Genomic DNA, 13,300 nt, shown 5'->3' with positions numbered 1-13,300 from the left:
TTGTGTTGGTTCATTTAAGAGATAAATGTACCTTCTCTCATGGTAGAGTTTTATATACATATATACAGAGAGAACAACTAAATTGAAATCTTATCTATTCGCGTGTATATATAATGTTATATATAATGTTATATATATTTATTTATATGTATATATATATATATATGCGGCCCTTCAAAAGTAAGAGCTTTCAATAAATCCCTCCCGGCAAGAAGTTTGCCTGTCTTACTATGGGTTTTCATTGCAGTCAATGTAATACATATCATTGTGTATATATACGTGTATAGTACATAGATACGTGATCTTATGAGCCCTATGATATGAATCTTGTGGTCTTATTTCATATATAATATGGTCCTTGGTAATTATGGCAAAAACAAAATCAGCAATACTGATTGATTGAACATCACTAGCTATTACATTCCTCTTTCAGATTTACATCCACTTTTAGTGGTTGATCAGTTGTTTTGGGAAAAAAAACAAAAATGGTCAAACAGATAATTTTTTAGTTGTTGTAATGAATAAATAGGTAAATAAATAGGCTAAACTTGAGTTTCAGACCTACGTTGTTAATTTAAATAATAATAAATTTAATTTAAATTAAAATAATTTAATTAATTTAATTAAAAATGTCTTCTACAACAACTTCTACACCATTGTTGTTGTGGCTGCTTATTTTGGTTGTCATTCAAATGCTCCAGCTCCTACAACTTGGTGCTACTAATGTCCAAGAATCTGATGACACTGATCAACTGGTTCTCACTCATATTGTTAGCTTTTTTAATTTATTATTACTGAATATTACAATTAAAATTAATAATAGCAGTGACAACTCATTACTATTAAATTAATTACTAACTTTGTCATTATTTATCTTTTTTTGATGATTTCATTTGATCTTTGAAGACAATCCTGTCAATATGATATTTCTAGTAGATATAGTAGATATCAAAGAATTACTAAAACCTCAAACACTAGTAAATCTGATTATCATTTTTTCAAAATATATAATTAAATTAAATATACTGGATATTTCATATAATATTATGTTATAATAGTTGAAATTAAATGAACAACTATTGCCACAAGGTCTATCGACATGGGGATAGGAGCCCTATTAAAACATACCCCACAGACCCGTACGGGGAGTCCATCTGGCCACAAGGATTCAGCCAACTGACCAATGTTTGTCTTTTGTGTTATTTAATTATTTCTATGGTGTTTGTTCATTTTTATACACGCTTGTTGTTTGTTAATTAAAAAGACTGTTTCTATTTGATTTATATTTTTAATTTTAAAAATAAATAAAAAATGTATTATATTGAAGAGATATTTGTACCTATATATAAGTGTACAACTTATATTATGTATGTGTAGATATACACTAAAAATTGCAGTTAATAATGCTGCTACCTAGTCTAGTTCTGTTAGGTAAGTGAGCCAGTGGGCTCTGTGGTTTTTTTCTTAGGTTTTAGTTTATATTTACAACATCAGCTCAGAAATTGCATTTGGTTAATTTGAAAGTTTTACGATGTAAATGTTGTTTCCTAATATAGAATAGATTAGAAAGTATAGAATTAACAATGGAAGGTTATCTTCTTGAGAGAAATGTTAAATGTTCATATAATATTCATATGCCGTGAGTTATTCATCTTCTTTTTGAATGAACACTGATGTTTTCCTGTGGCCTCAACTCCAAAGTTTTTCCAACAAAAAATAATAAAAGATAGTTATGTTTTTTTGTTTGTTTAATTTTAATTTTTTTATTTGTAATTTAAAGATTCAATCTTTTATTTATGAATGGCAAATGATTAGTTTCGCTTCATAAATAAAATTTTTTATTGATTGTTCAACTTTTTGTTCCTATCATTGTACAATTATGTATTTAGCTGGAAGTTGAATGATTTAAAATTTGCTTTGAAAATTTTTTCCATGTTGTGTATCTATGTGTGTGTGAGTGCGTGTGTGTGTGTGCGTGCATGTTTAGGTGTATGTAAGTGCGTGTTTGTCTGTATGTGTGTGTGTGTGTGTTTGTCTGTGTGTGTGTGTGTGTGTGTGTGTGTGTGTGTGTGTGTTCATAGAATTTTAAAGTTAATATCTGTGTTTACTATTACATTTGTGTATATATTCACAGAGTAATTAAATAATAATTGTATACTGTTTATTTGTGTGCAACTGTGTGTACAACAACACCAGTAGTGCTGCCTTGCTGTGGGTTATATATATATATATATATATATATATACATATATAATGTCATGTGATGACGTTGGTGACAAGTATGATGAGTGATGTTTGTCATGGTGATTATGGGGATGAGGGTAAGGGATAATAATGATAAAGTCTCTCTCTGATGATGATGATGAGAATGATGATGATGGTGGTGGTGGTGATGATGATGATAAAGTCTTTGATGATTATGATGATGATGATGATTAGGATGATGAGGAGGATGTTTATGTGCCTAACACATGGGCATCTAAATAATACAATATATACATAAATTATTTAGAAGTCTGTGGCCTAACTGTGTATACTTGCTATTGTTATGGTAAGGATAAGATCGGGAATAATGTTATCCGGTTTATGATTGACATTATCATGCTGAAGTTACAATGATCATGATGATGATGATAGTGTTGAATGTAATTACAATGATGATGATGATGGTGGTGGTGGTGATAATGTGGGTTATTTATTCTATATTAATAATAATAATTTTATTTAATTAGTGCTGATGCAATATTTATTATTATTATTATTGTTGTTGTTGTTATTGTTGTTATTTAAATATAACTTCTTCTTATTTATTGAGACATCAAAAGTTAACAGAAATTAATTTTCAAATTTGTAACTTAATAATATGTTTGTTTGTTTTCTTTTTTTAGTTGTTGCTGAATTTAAATTTAAAAATATAACACACCTTTTTGCCCCTCTCTTTTTTTTTCCCTCTCTTTCTCTCTCTCTCTCTCCTCTCTCTCTCTCTCTCTCTCCTCTCTCTCTCTTTCTCTCACGCACACACTTGCACACACGCAGGCAGGCAAACTGTTGTATTAATTATGATGCTCTGATTTCTGGACAAATGTCCTTTAATTATCTGTCATATTTATATTTTATTAGACATATTTTTTTACATTATTTAATTATAATTATAATTGATTTATATTAATTATAATTATAATTGATTTATATTTATTATAATCAATTTAATTATTTCCTACAGGCAGGTAAGAGGCAGCACTTTGAATTAGGTAAGTTTTTAAGGAGTAGATACATAGATGGTAAACCGTACAGACTATTGAATTCATCCTATAATAGATATGAGGTATGCGTGCGTGTGTGTGTGTGTTTGTGTGTGCGTGTGTGTTGTATGTGTTTATGTGTATGTGTGTACGTGCGTGCGTGTGTGTGTTTGACTATAGTTGTGAGGTGATGACTATGATATATAAAGGCAATGATGATGATGATGAACGCTGGTGAATGCATATATTCATTAATATATACTGTCTGCATATATTAATGAATAGTAGTAATAAACTGGTTGTACACAGAAACTTTTTTCGATAGTTATTGTTTATAATCAATAAAATGTGAAATGTTAAAATGTGAATTGTATTTGTCCTGAAGAGAATTATATTTTTCTACTTTAATGATTGTTTTAGCTATGCAGTGCTAACGTCATGTTCACAAAAAATACATTAAAAATTAATGCTAATAGAAGATAACAAATACCCGAAATACCAGACAGAAATACGCAGCACAGACACAGATCGAACTCTGATGAGTGCGTACTCAAACCTGGCAGGTCTCTACCCACCAGCAGACGGGCAGATCTGGAATGATGAGCTGGCCTGGCAACCCATTCCTGTGCACACAGTTCAGAATAGTCTAGATTATGTATGTGGGCTTGTTTTTTTTTACTTTTTTGGGATGTGATTGTTGTTGCTGTGATTGGTAGGTTTTCTAAATTATTTTCTCTAAAATATTTTTTAATTTTTTTGGTGTAAGGACTCGTTTTTTTTATTCATTCGGTTATCCATCTTTGTTTTTGCATTTTTTTACGTTCATTAGCTGCTCAACATGGAAGTTGATTGTCCAAGTTATGAGAGAATCTACCAGGGCGTCATGCATGGCGATGAGGTGCAGCAAATCATGACGAAGTATAAGGTGGGTGGGTCGTCTTTTCCTATGGTTATATACCTGTTTCTCTGCTAAGTTGTCAACTTTAAAATGACTTTGAAAATGATTTAAAAAGCGGTTTTAAAGTGTTTTATTTAGTGATTTTGAAAAGTAATTTAACTTGGAATTAACCTAACGACAGGAGTGTTTGAACCAGGCCATTGCATAATAGCGCCGCAAGACATAGCATTTCTACTGACTAAGCTAGCTTGCTGATTATTAAAATAATTTTGTTCATTTTTGAATAACTCAACCAGCAATTTGTGACTTTCAAATCTTCCAGAATTTTTTCGACTTTGTGAAGGAGAAATCGGGAAAGCAGGATGTTGACATGAGCAACCTGTGGGAAATAAGTGATGCATTGAGGTGTCAGGTATGTTGTTTTCATCGGTTGTTATGTACGTGGTGTATGTGTGCGTGTTTGTGCGTGTGTGTGTGCATGTGTGTACGTGCGTGTATGTGTGCGTGTATGTGTGTGTATGTGCTGTGCGTGTATGCGTGTATGTATGGTTTTTACACTTCTACTATACATTTTTAATAACTATTTTGTGTGTTATATGCATTGTGTTTAATTGTTCTAAATATGCTATGTATAAACTTGATGATGGTAATGTATAGCTTATATGTATATAAAATGCATGTTTATTTGTTGGCAGTGAATATTTAGATGCAGTATGTAGTTACGTGATATAAAGATCTGTACTTGGTTTGATTTGCAATGACAAATGTTATATGCCTGGTTCACAATTCCAGTTGCACTTAGTACCAAATAAATCATCAAATTATTATTACTATGGAGATGGTTCAGGTATTAATGAATGAAGTTTTGCTTATTGTCTACAGAACATCCACAATTTCACGATACCAAGCTGGGCCCACGAGAAAGTTGATGGTGAGGATGTATTTGAGACTATGATGTTTCTCAACGGTCCTTCATTTGCCCTACAGTACAATAGAGATGATGAGGCTAGGTTGAAAGGAGGTGCGTTGGTCGGTCGGTCGGTTGGTTGGTTGGTCGGTCGGTCGGTTGGTCGGTCGGTCGGTCGGTTGGTCGGTCGGTCGGTCGGTTGGTCGGTCGGTCGGTCGGTTGGTTGGTTGGGGTGGTTACTATTGGCGGCTGGTTTTTATATTTTGTGGTTAATTTCAAATAAGTTGTTATTTACTCTTATTTGTTTTCACTGATCAACCAATCATTCAATCAATCATTCAATCAATCAGTTAATTATTTTTGTTCAATATTAGGTCCTTTATTGAAGAAAATGTTGAATGACACAAAGAATAAGATTGAAGGCACTGCTGAAGAGATGAAATTAAAATCTTTTATATATTCTGCTGTGAGAAGATCAATTCATTTATTAATATTACTCTTTTTGAATAATTAATTTTATTAGTTTATTCATTTTTTTTAATTTTTCTTAGTTGAAATTAACTGCTCCGATCTTTAAATTTATTATAATTTATTCATTAATAAAGCACGATGATACATTGGCAGCCTTGATGGGCACCATGAATATTTATGACGAATTAACTCCTCCCTATGCATCCTGCCTATTGGTTGAGATATTTAAAAAGAACGAGAATAAAAACAAAAGCAACCAATACGATGATTACTACGTGAAGGTTTCTTACAGGAATGATACCAGTGTAGATCCGTACATCTTGAAATTACCTGGTTGGTTGGTTGGTTGAATGGTTGGATGATTAGTTGGTTGGTTGATTGGTTGGTTGGATGATTGGTTGGTTGGATTGTTGGTTGAATGATTGGTTGGATGGTTGGTAGGATGATTGATTGATTGGTTGGTTGGTTGGTTTGTCGATCTGTTGGTTTGTCGGTTGGTTAGTCGGACAGTCGGTTAGTTAGTTGCTCTCGAGATTATGTTTCCACGCTCAGAAAATGGTGGATAGCGATAAGGCAGACGATAATTTAGATGATGACGCTGACGATAAACAATGAAATATCTTTTCATAGAGTGTCCAGTAAATTGTCCGCTTCTCCAGTTCATTAAAGTGACCAAGAAGAACGTTCCAGATGATTGGAAGGCTGAATGCATCAAAAGTAAAATTCCAGTCATTTGTTCATTTTTTTTATTTTTACATTTTGTTTATTTATTTTTACATTTTATTTATTTATTCATTCATAATGTTATTCATTCATTCATTCGTTCATTCATTCATTCACTTATTTATTTTTGTTTATTCGTTGAGTCAGTCATGTTTCAGTCAATCGAATAATCATTCATTTTTGTTATTTATTAATTAATCGTTCATTATTTCAAATTTATTCAAATAAACTTCCCACAATGTTTTGTCTCTTATTTGTTATATTTACTTTAACAAGAATCAATCAAAATATCATTTGACTAATCTATCAATCATTCAATCAATTAATCAGTCAATCATAATCAACCAATTGTTTAACTAAAAAATCGAGATCTAAAAATACCTTACACCAATAAACTAATCAACCTTTAATCAAACAACTAACCAACCAACCGGCCAATCATCCAACCACGTGTATAACACCAACCACTTATCCACCGACAACACACGCACACATACATACTAAACACACATGCACATACACACACACACACACACACACACACAGCGATGAACACAGAAGCCGAGTTAGCACTGGTCATCATAGTTCTTCTTGTGTGTTTCATCTTCATCATTGGCACCATCATCATTTTTGTCAGGGCGAGGAAGCGTTCGTCATTCATTCCGCTTGAATGAGTACTTTAAAAGTGACCTATCAATATTTAATCCATTGTTTGAGTAATTCATGAAAGCTTATTCAATTATACAGAGATCGTCTAATCTACTTTAGATGTATGTATATATTGGTATATTGTATGTATGCGTGTACTTTATGTACATTCATATTGTATTCATATTGTGTCATATATAAGATTGTTTTATGTCGTTTATGCCGACAACATAAATATAAATATATATATATGTGTGTGTGTGTGTGTGTGTGTGTGTGTGTGTGTGTGTGTGTGTGTTGTGTGTGTGTATACATGCACATTTTATTGTGATTAGTTTTGATGAATGTCTCGAATGAAGCGCGCGTTACGGGATTCATTCTCATAAACTTTTTATTGTGTGTGCGGTTATGTTGTTTTAATCGTTAGATTGGCATGATTTTGAGTTGAGATATGGCTGGTTCGATCGATCGCAATTGGCATGTAAAAGTCTTCTCCGCTTGTTATTTTTTTTAATTTCAATATTTTACATCAGTATCTATCGAGGCAGACAGGATCAATCTGTTGGTGTCTGAAATTATTCTAAACTTATCGCCAGGGTGTTAATTTTTTATCTGTTTTATCTAAAATTTCCAAGTTTAAATCATTATTGCCGATAATTTGCAATTATTCATTTAACGAACATATTCGCAATAATTTTAATCGTTTTCATCTTAATTATTCTTTCTGTAATGGTTTAAGATATTTAGCAATGTGGTGGGTTGATTAACTGTATGAACAGTTAGTTAGTTGTGTGCCTCCAGTGAACACTCACGTAGTTCATCGCTAAATTTAACAAAATTAATTTCTGCGTTTGTTTTTCCATCTAAATTTTTACTTTTAATTTCAAGTCAGGATTTGAAATGTGGTTGTGCCAAGAGTATTGCATTTTTTGCTACTTTATGAATATTTTTTTAAGCTCATTTATATCTTTGTGGCCAAATTTTTACCGATATTTGGATTCACGTGTTTTTTAAACAAAAATTTTCTTGATTGAACATAAATAGGTCTAACAGTGAGACACTGCTATATGTTTCCAATTTAATTGGTTTTAATTTATATTATTTTTAATAGTTTGCTCACCCTATTTTCTTAGTTCTTAATTTATTTGCCAAATTGTATTTTATGTATTCTTGTATTATCTCTAACATTTTATTATTATTGGAACTTTCAAGATATTTTAATATAATCGCGTTAGTTCTTATGTTATGAAATTGAAAAAAAAATGAAGAAATTATGTCGAAAAAATTTTTTGTGGTTTATTTCAATAGTGAAAAACATGTGAAGCCTGGATAAAAGCGATAGATTTGTTAGAATAAAAACTGGCGCGGCTACCACTGTTGCTGATGGTAAATAACGTTGAAATCACTGGCGGATTGATAGTCCATTGATTGGGCTACAATATGACAAAAAGATCCCCAAAGACAGAATGGTTGCTAAAAGTCAACAATCAACAGCTCTCAAAGCAACTGACAACATTTGTAGAACATAGAGGAAGAGAGAGAGAGAGAGAGAGAGAAAGTATTATAAACCGTGGTTAACATGTAAAATTTAATTATGACTGGGTTTCAATACGAAATTTTTTTTATTATGGTTGTTCACGAATAAATATTAATTTAATAACTGAAGATACTGTATAAAAATTTTCCAGCTTCAACAACAAAGATTCCATTTTAAATAAATTTTCATAATTTATTGAGAAATTTTGAGAGTCGTAGGTACGTTGGTAAATTTATATTTTCTACGAGTCAACTCAATTAAAATTAAAAAAAAACACATTTCATTTAAAAAAAATTTGATTTAACATATTTTGAATCAATTATTCAGGGGACTAGGAAATTAAAAAATTATTCGGTATGCAAAAAATATGAGTTTCTAACAATAAGTTATTTTTTTTCTTATAGAAAAAACAATTTCAACCACAAAAGATGAATTTAAATTAATAAACTACATCAACTAATTACATAAACTACACAAATTACATTATATAGACGAATTTGATGTGTAAAATAAGATGATCAAAAATTCTCTAAATATGTTGGGGTGATTTTTATTCAGAGCTGTTATCGCGGCAATTGTTATTATTAGTAACGTTGTTGTTGCTGTTATTAATATTATTTGCATTATTATTGTCATCACTATTTGCATTTTTGTTATTGATGTTATTGTAATGAATGACGTGTTTAAATTGTAGTATACTATGAAATATATATATTCTAATTAGAGAGTTTATTGATTTTTCTATTTTATAAATGAACCTTAATAATATTACTTTTTAAATAATTTATTTTAAATGCGTTTATTAATTAATTCATTCATTAACTCATTTATTCGTTTTTTATTCGTCATACATTCATATATTCAATCGTTTTAATAATATTGTTCATAATGATCAGTTGTAGTCTTTTTTGTAAAAATATTTGCATCTTATATTGAAATTTTAATTTTTCGACATATTTCGATTTCTTAAAACATTCAATTTAATGTTTTAAAATGTTCAATTTGAAATACACACTCCTCATTTAGCGAAAGCAACAATGGGTAGCTGGAATGCTGGCTTAATTGTTTTGTATTTGTTTTTTGTTAGCTATACGATACGTTTATATTCAACTGTTTAATATTCTGTTTAGGAATTATGAAAACAGAGATAAAGAAAAATTTTTTTATTGTTGAATAAACGATCAACTATAACATGAAGAAATGTCACAATTTAATCTGAAATCATTATGTTCAGAAGTGTTTTTCAACAAATATCAGGCATTTACGCAGGTGTAAGCCACTGTACTCCAGACAGTTCCAGGAGCACATGGCATTACGAAACAACCTCCCCACTCATCACATTGAACAAAATTGGAGTTGCTGGCATCATTAGCAAAGTAGTACTGGCCACGATCTCTGAAGTATTGAGTGCATGGTTGGTTGATGCTGCAGTTGTACTTGCCAAGATCTCGAACAAACCTCGTAGTTGTTGTAGTAGGTTTAGTCGTAGTTAGCAGGCCATTGGAGTTCCCTGTTAATAACAGAATAGTTTTATTCCTAATCAAAATTTATAAATAGATATAAATTTTCTCATTTTTTACAAAACATGCATACATTCAATGTTCAAGGAAAGTATTTTTTCGTATGAAATTTTATGAAGAGTACAAAATTATATCAATTGTAAACGGTAATCTCACCTTGGATGCAGGTGTAGGCCCTAGTACTCCAGACAGTTCCAGGAGCACATGGCATGTGGAAACAACCTCCCCACTGATCACATTGAACAAATGTAGAGTTGCTGGCATCATAGGCAAAGTAGTACTGACCACGGTCTCTAAAGTATTGAGTGCATGGCGGATTGTAGACGCAGTTGAACTTATTTTCATCCCAAGAATATCCTTTACGAAATATAAAATAGTTTGACATCATGAGCATTTTATTTTAATGTAAAGACACCTATAAAGACATATTTGTTAGGTTATTTTTCTTGCATGCAATGCTTTAGATGGCTATAGACCGATATAATTCCGCACATTTGTATTAAGACATACTGCACTCGTTGAGTTGTTAAAAATTTACACATTTCACCATAATTACTAGTATAAACAAGACAAAAATAAAAGTTTGATCACTTATAATTTTAAGCAAGCAACAGACACAACATTGTAATAACTCACCATTTTGGGCGAAGCACAGAGCTACGACAAGCACGATTGCATTCAATTTCGCTGCCATTTTTCTACCTTAGTTGGAAAAATAAATTTAACAAACTACCTTTTAGTAATAAAAGTGAATCATTTTGATACATGAAACAAAATATTTTTCAACATTCACTTTTAAATAATTAATTTAAGAGTTTTAAAAATGCCTTCTAACAAAATAAAGTAATTTATATGATGAAAGAAAAATAATTTAACCTTCCAGTCTGTAAGATGAGAACAGTACAGATGTTAACTGTAGTTGGAACTCTGTCAGCAGATAACTCACAATCAGCATGGTTTCGGTTTATATAGAACTGTTGAACAACTGAAAAAAGTTGGAGGGAAAACCCTGACGGTGTGATGGCGCAATCATTCAATAGTAAGAATCGTCAGGGGCTTTTTGACTTCTCGGTTAATTTTCAAGCGTAATTTTGAATTTAAATTTATTTAAGAACTTTGGAAAAACGCCGCATTAATATGGTATATTTGAATATGTTTTTATATAACGGCTTTCAAGTTTATCATATATACTTGTCTGATCTCTTTGTGATGATATAAATTATATATACATATATATTAGATATATATTATTTATATGTGTGAATGTATGTGTGGGATTGGTGTGTGTGTGTGCGTGCGTTTTTGTGTGTGTGTGCGTATTTGTGTGTGTATTATTTGCTACACACACACATACACACACACATATATATATGTATATACATACAAATGTCTAACATATAGCGGGTCAAGTGTAATATAAAAACTAATATCATATAATTTAACATATTATTATTATAAATGGGACATATTTGTTAGGGAATCTTTATAAGGTATTTGGCGAGCGGTGATCTCACAATTTCGTCACTTTTTTAGTCATCTGTTGAAGTCACATAGTTTCACAACAGGTTTTTACGTTTGAAAATGTTTTTAATATTAACAACTTTGCTTATTATTTAATTTAAAGAACAAACGCAGAAATGCAGTAAAGAGAGGTATCTTAATGTTTTTGATATTTCAAAAAATTTTAGAAGCCGATAGAATGAAATAATGGAAAATTCTGAATTTTAATATGCATTGGAGTATATTTGAGGGGATAGTAACTTAAATTTTGAGGGTAAATCTTGTTTGAAATTTTTTAAAAGTAACCCACGCTTCATACATTTCAAAATAAATTGTAAATAATTATATAACTATATACATATAGAGTATGTAAATTTATATATATATATATATATATTTATATATATATTTATATATATATATATATGTAAATGTTGGTAATAGACCATAATTTTTACAATATTCTATAAATTCTACCGAATGTTTAGCGTTAATATGTTTGTAGTTCGTTTTTTTACAATATTCTATAAATTCTACCGAATGTTTAGCGTTAATATGTTTTACAATATTCTATAAATTTTACCGAATGTTTAGCGTTAATATGTGAGAAACTTTAGTGAGAAAAATCGAAAAAACGAACTTCAAACATATTAACGCTAAACATTCGGTAGAATTTATAGAATATTGTAAAAATATATATATGTATGTATGTATGTATATATATATATATATATATTCAGATGGGGATGGCGGGAATTACAGTAAATCAGTAAATCTACAGTTGTTGTCCATGATTTTTCTTGTAGTTTCAAAATTATGTGTGTGTTCTAGGTGTGTTGCATTGAACCTTCCTTTTTCTACATTATCAGTCAATGGTGCCCTACTCTGAACACCTAACCCGTCCTAGACTAGACGCGTTTCGTGCCTAATGGGACTCATACATGCCACATACACACACACACACAGCGATGAACACAGAAGCCGAGTTAGCACTGGTCATCATAGTTCTTCTTGTGTGTTTCATCTTCATCATTGGCACCATCATCATTTTCATCAGGGCGAGAAAGAGTTCGTCATTCATTCCGCTTGATTGAGTACTTTAAAAGTGATCTATCAGTATTTAATCCATTGTTTGAGTAATTCATGGAAGCTTATTCATTTATACAGAGATCGTCTAATCTACTTTATATGTATGTATATATTGGTATATTGTATGTATGCGTGTACTTTATATACATTCATATTGTATTCATGTTGTGTCATATATAAGATTGTTTTTTGATTATATATATATATATATATATATATATATATATATATATATATACATACATGCACATTTTATAGTGATTAGTTTTGATGAATGTCTCGAATGGAGCGCGCGTTACCGGATTTAATCTCTTAAACTTTTTATCGTGTGGGCGGTTATGTTGTTATTCATTAGATTGTCATGATTTGGAGTTGAGATATGGCTGGTTCGATCGATCCCAAAAGGCATGTAACAGTCTTTCCCACTTGTTATTTTTTTAAATTTCAAAATCGTAACTCATCAGTATCAAAACTCTCAAACTCACGATTATTTAAAATCGCTTACATAACTTTGTTGCGTGCTGATATGATGTAATCATCTACATAACGGCAAACACGTACGTACATGTCTATCATTGTATAATTCTTACATACAAACCGGACAACGTCAATAAATGTTTCAAAAATTCCCTAAAAATGTTGGGGTGATTTTTATTCAGAGCTGTTATCGCGGCAATTGTTATTATTAGTAACGTTGTTGTTGCTGTTATTAATATTATTTGCATTATTATTGTCATCACTATTTGCATTTTTGTTATTGATGTT

The 13,300-nt window shown here is 30.8% G+C and overlaps 2 protein-coding genes across 2 annotated transcripts; one reads left to right on the top strand and one right to left on the bottom strand.

Moving 5' to 3' along the window:
- Window positions 1-1,068: 1,068 nt before the first annotated feature.
- Window positions 1,069-6,411, top strand: HELRODRAFT_84756 (hypothetical protein; the record flags this gene model as incomplete). Its single annotated transcript, XM_009025304.1, has 8 exons — window positions 1,069-1,185; window positions 3,224-3,325; window positions 3,745-3,897; window positions 4,072-4,167; window positions 4,463-4,552; window positions 5,023-5,193; window positions 5,599-5,851; window positions 6,149-6,411. 8 exons carry the CDS (start codon window positions 1,069-1,071, stop codon window positions 6,409-6,411), a joined length of 1,245 nt encoding a protein of 414 aa, XP_009023552.1.
- A 3,268-nt stretch (window positions 6,412-9,679) lies between these two features.
- HELRODRAFT_177168 (hypothetical protein) lies at window positions 9,680-10,640 on the bottom strand (the record flags this gene model as incomplete). The annotated part of the gene is made up of 3 exons (XM_009025376.1): window positions 9,680-9,936; window positions 10,103-10,303; window positions 10,583-10,640. 3 exons carry the CDS (start codon window positions 10,638-10,640, stop codon window positions 9,680-9,682), a joined length of 516 nt encoding a protein of 171 aa, XP_009023624.1.
- Between the last annotated feature and the right edge of the window lie 2,660 nt (window positions 10,641-13,300).

The sequence above is a fragment of the Helobdella robusta genome, assembly GCF_000326865.2.
Source record: "Helobdella robusta unplaced genomic scaffold HELROscaffold_41, whole genome shotgun sequence".
NCBI classification, from domain to species: Eukaryota; Metazoa; Annelida; class Clitellata; order Rhynchobdellida; family Glossiphoniidae; genus Helobdella; species Helobdella robusta.
This window is presented reverse-complemented; position numbering and strand designations above follow the sequence as displayed.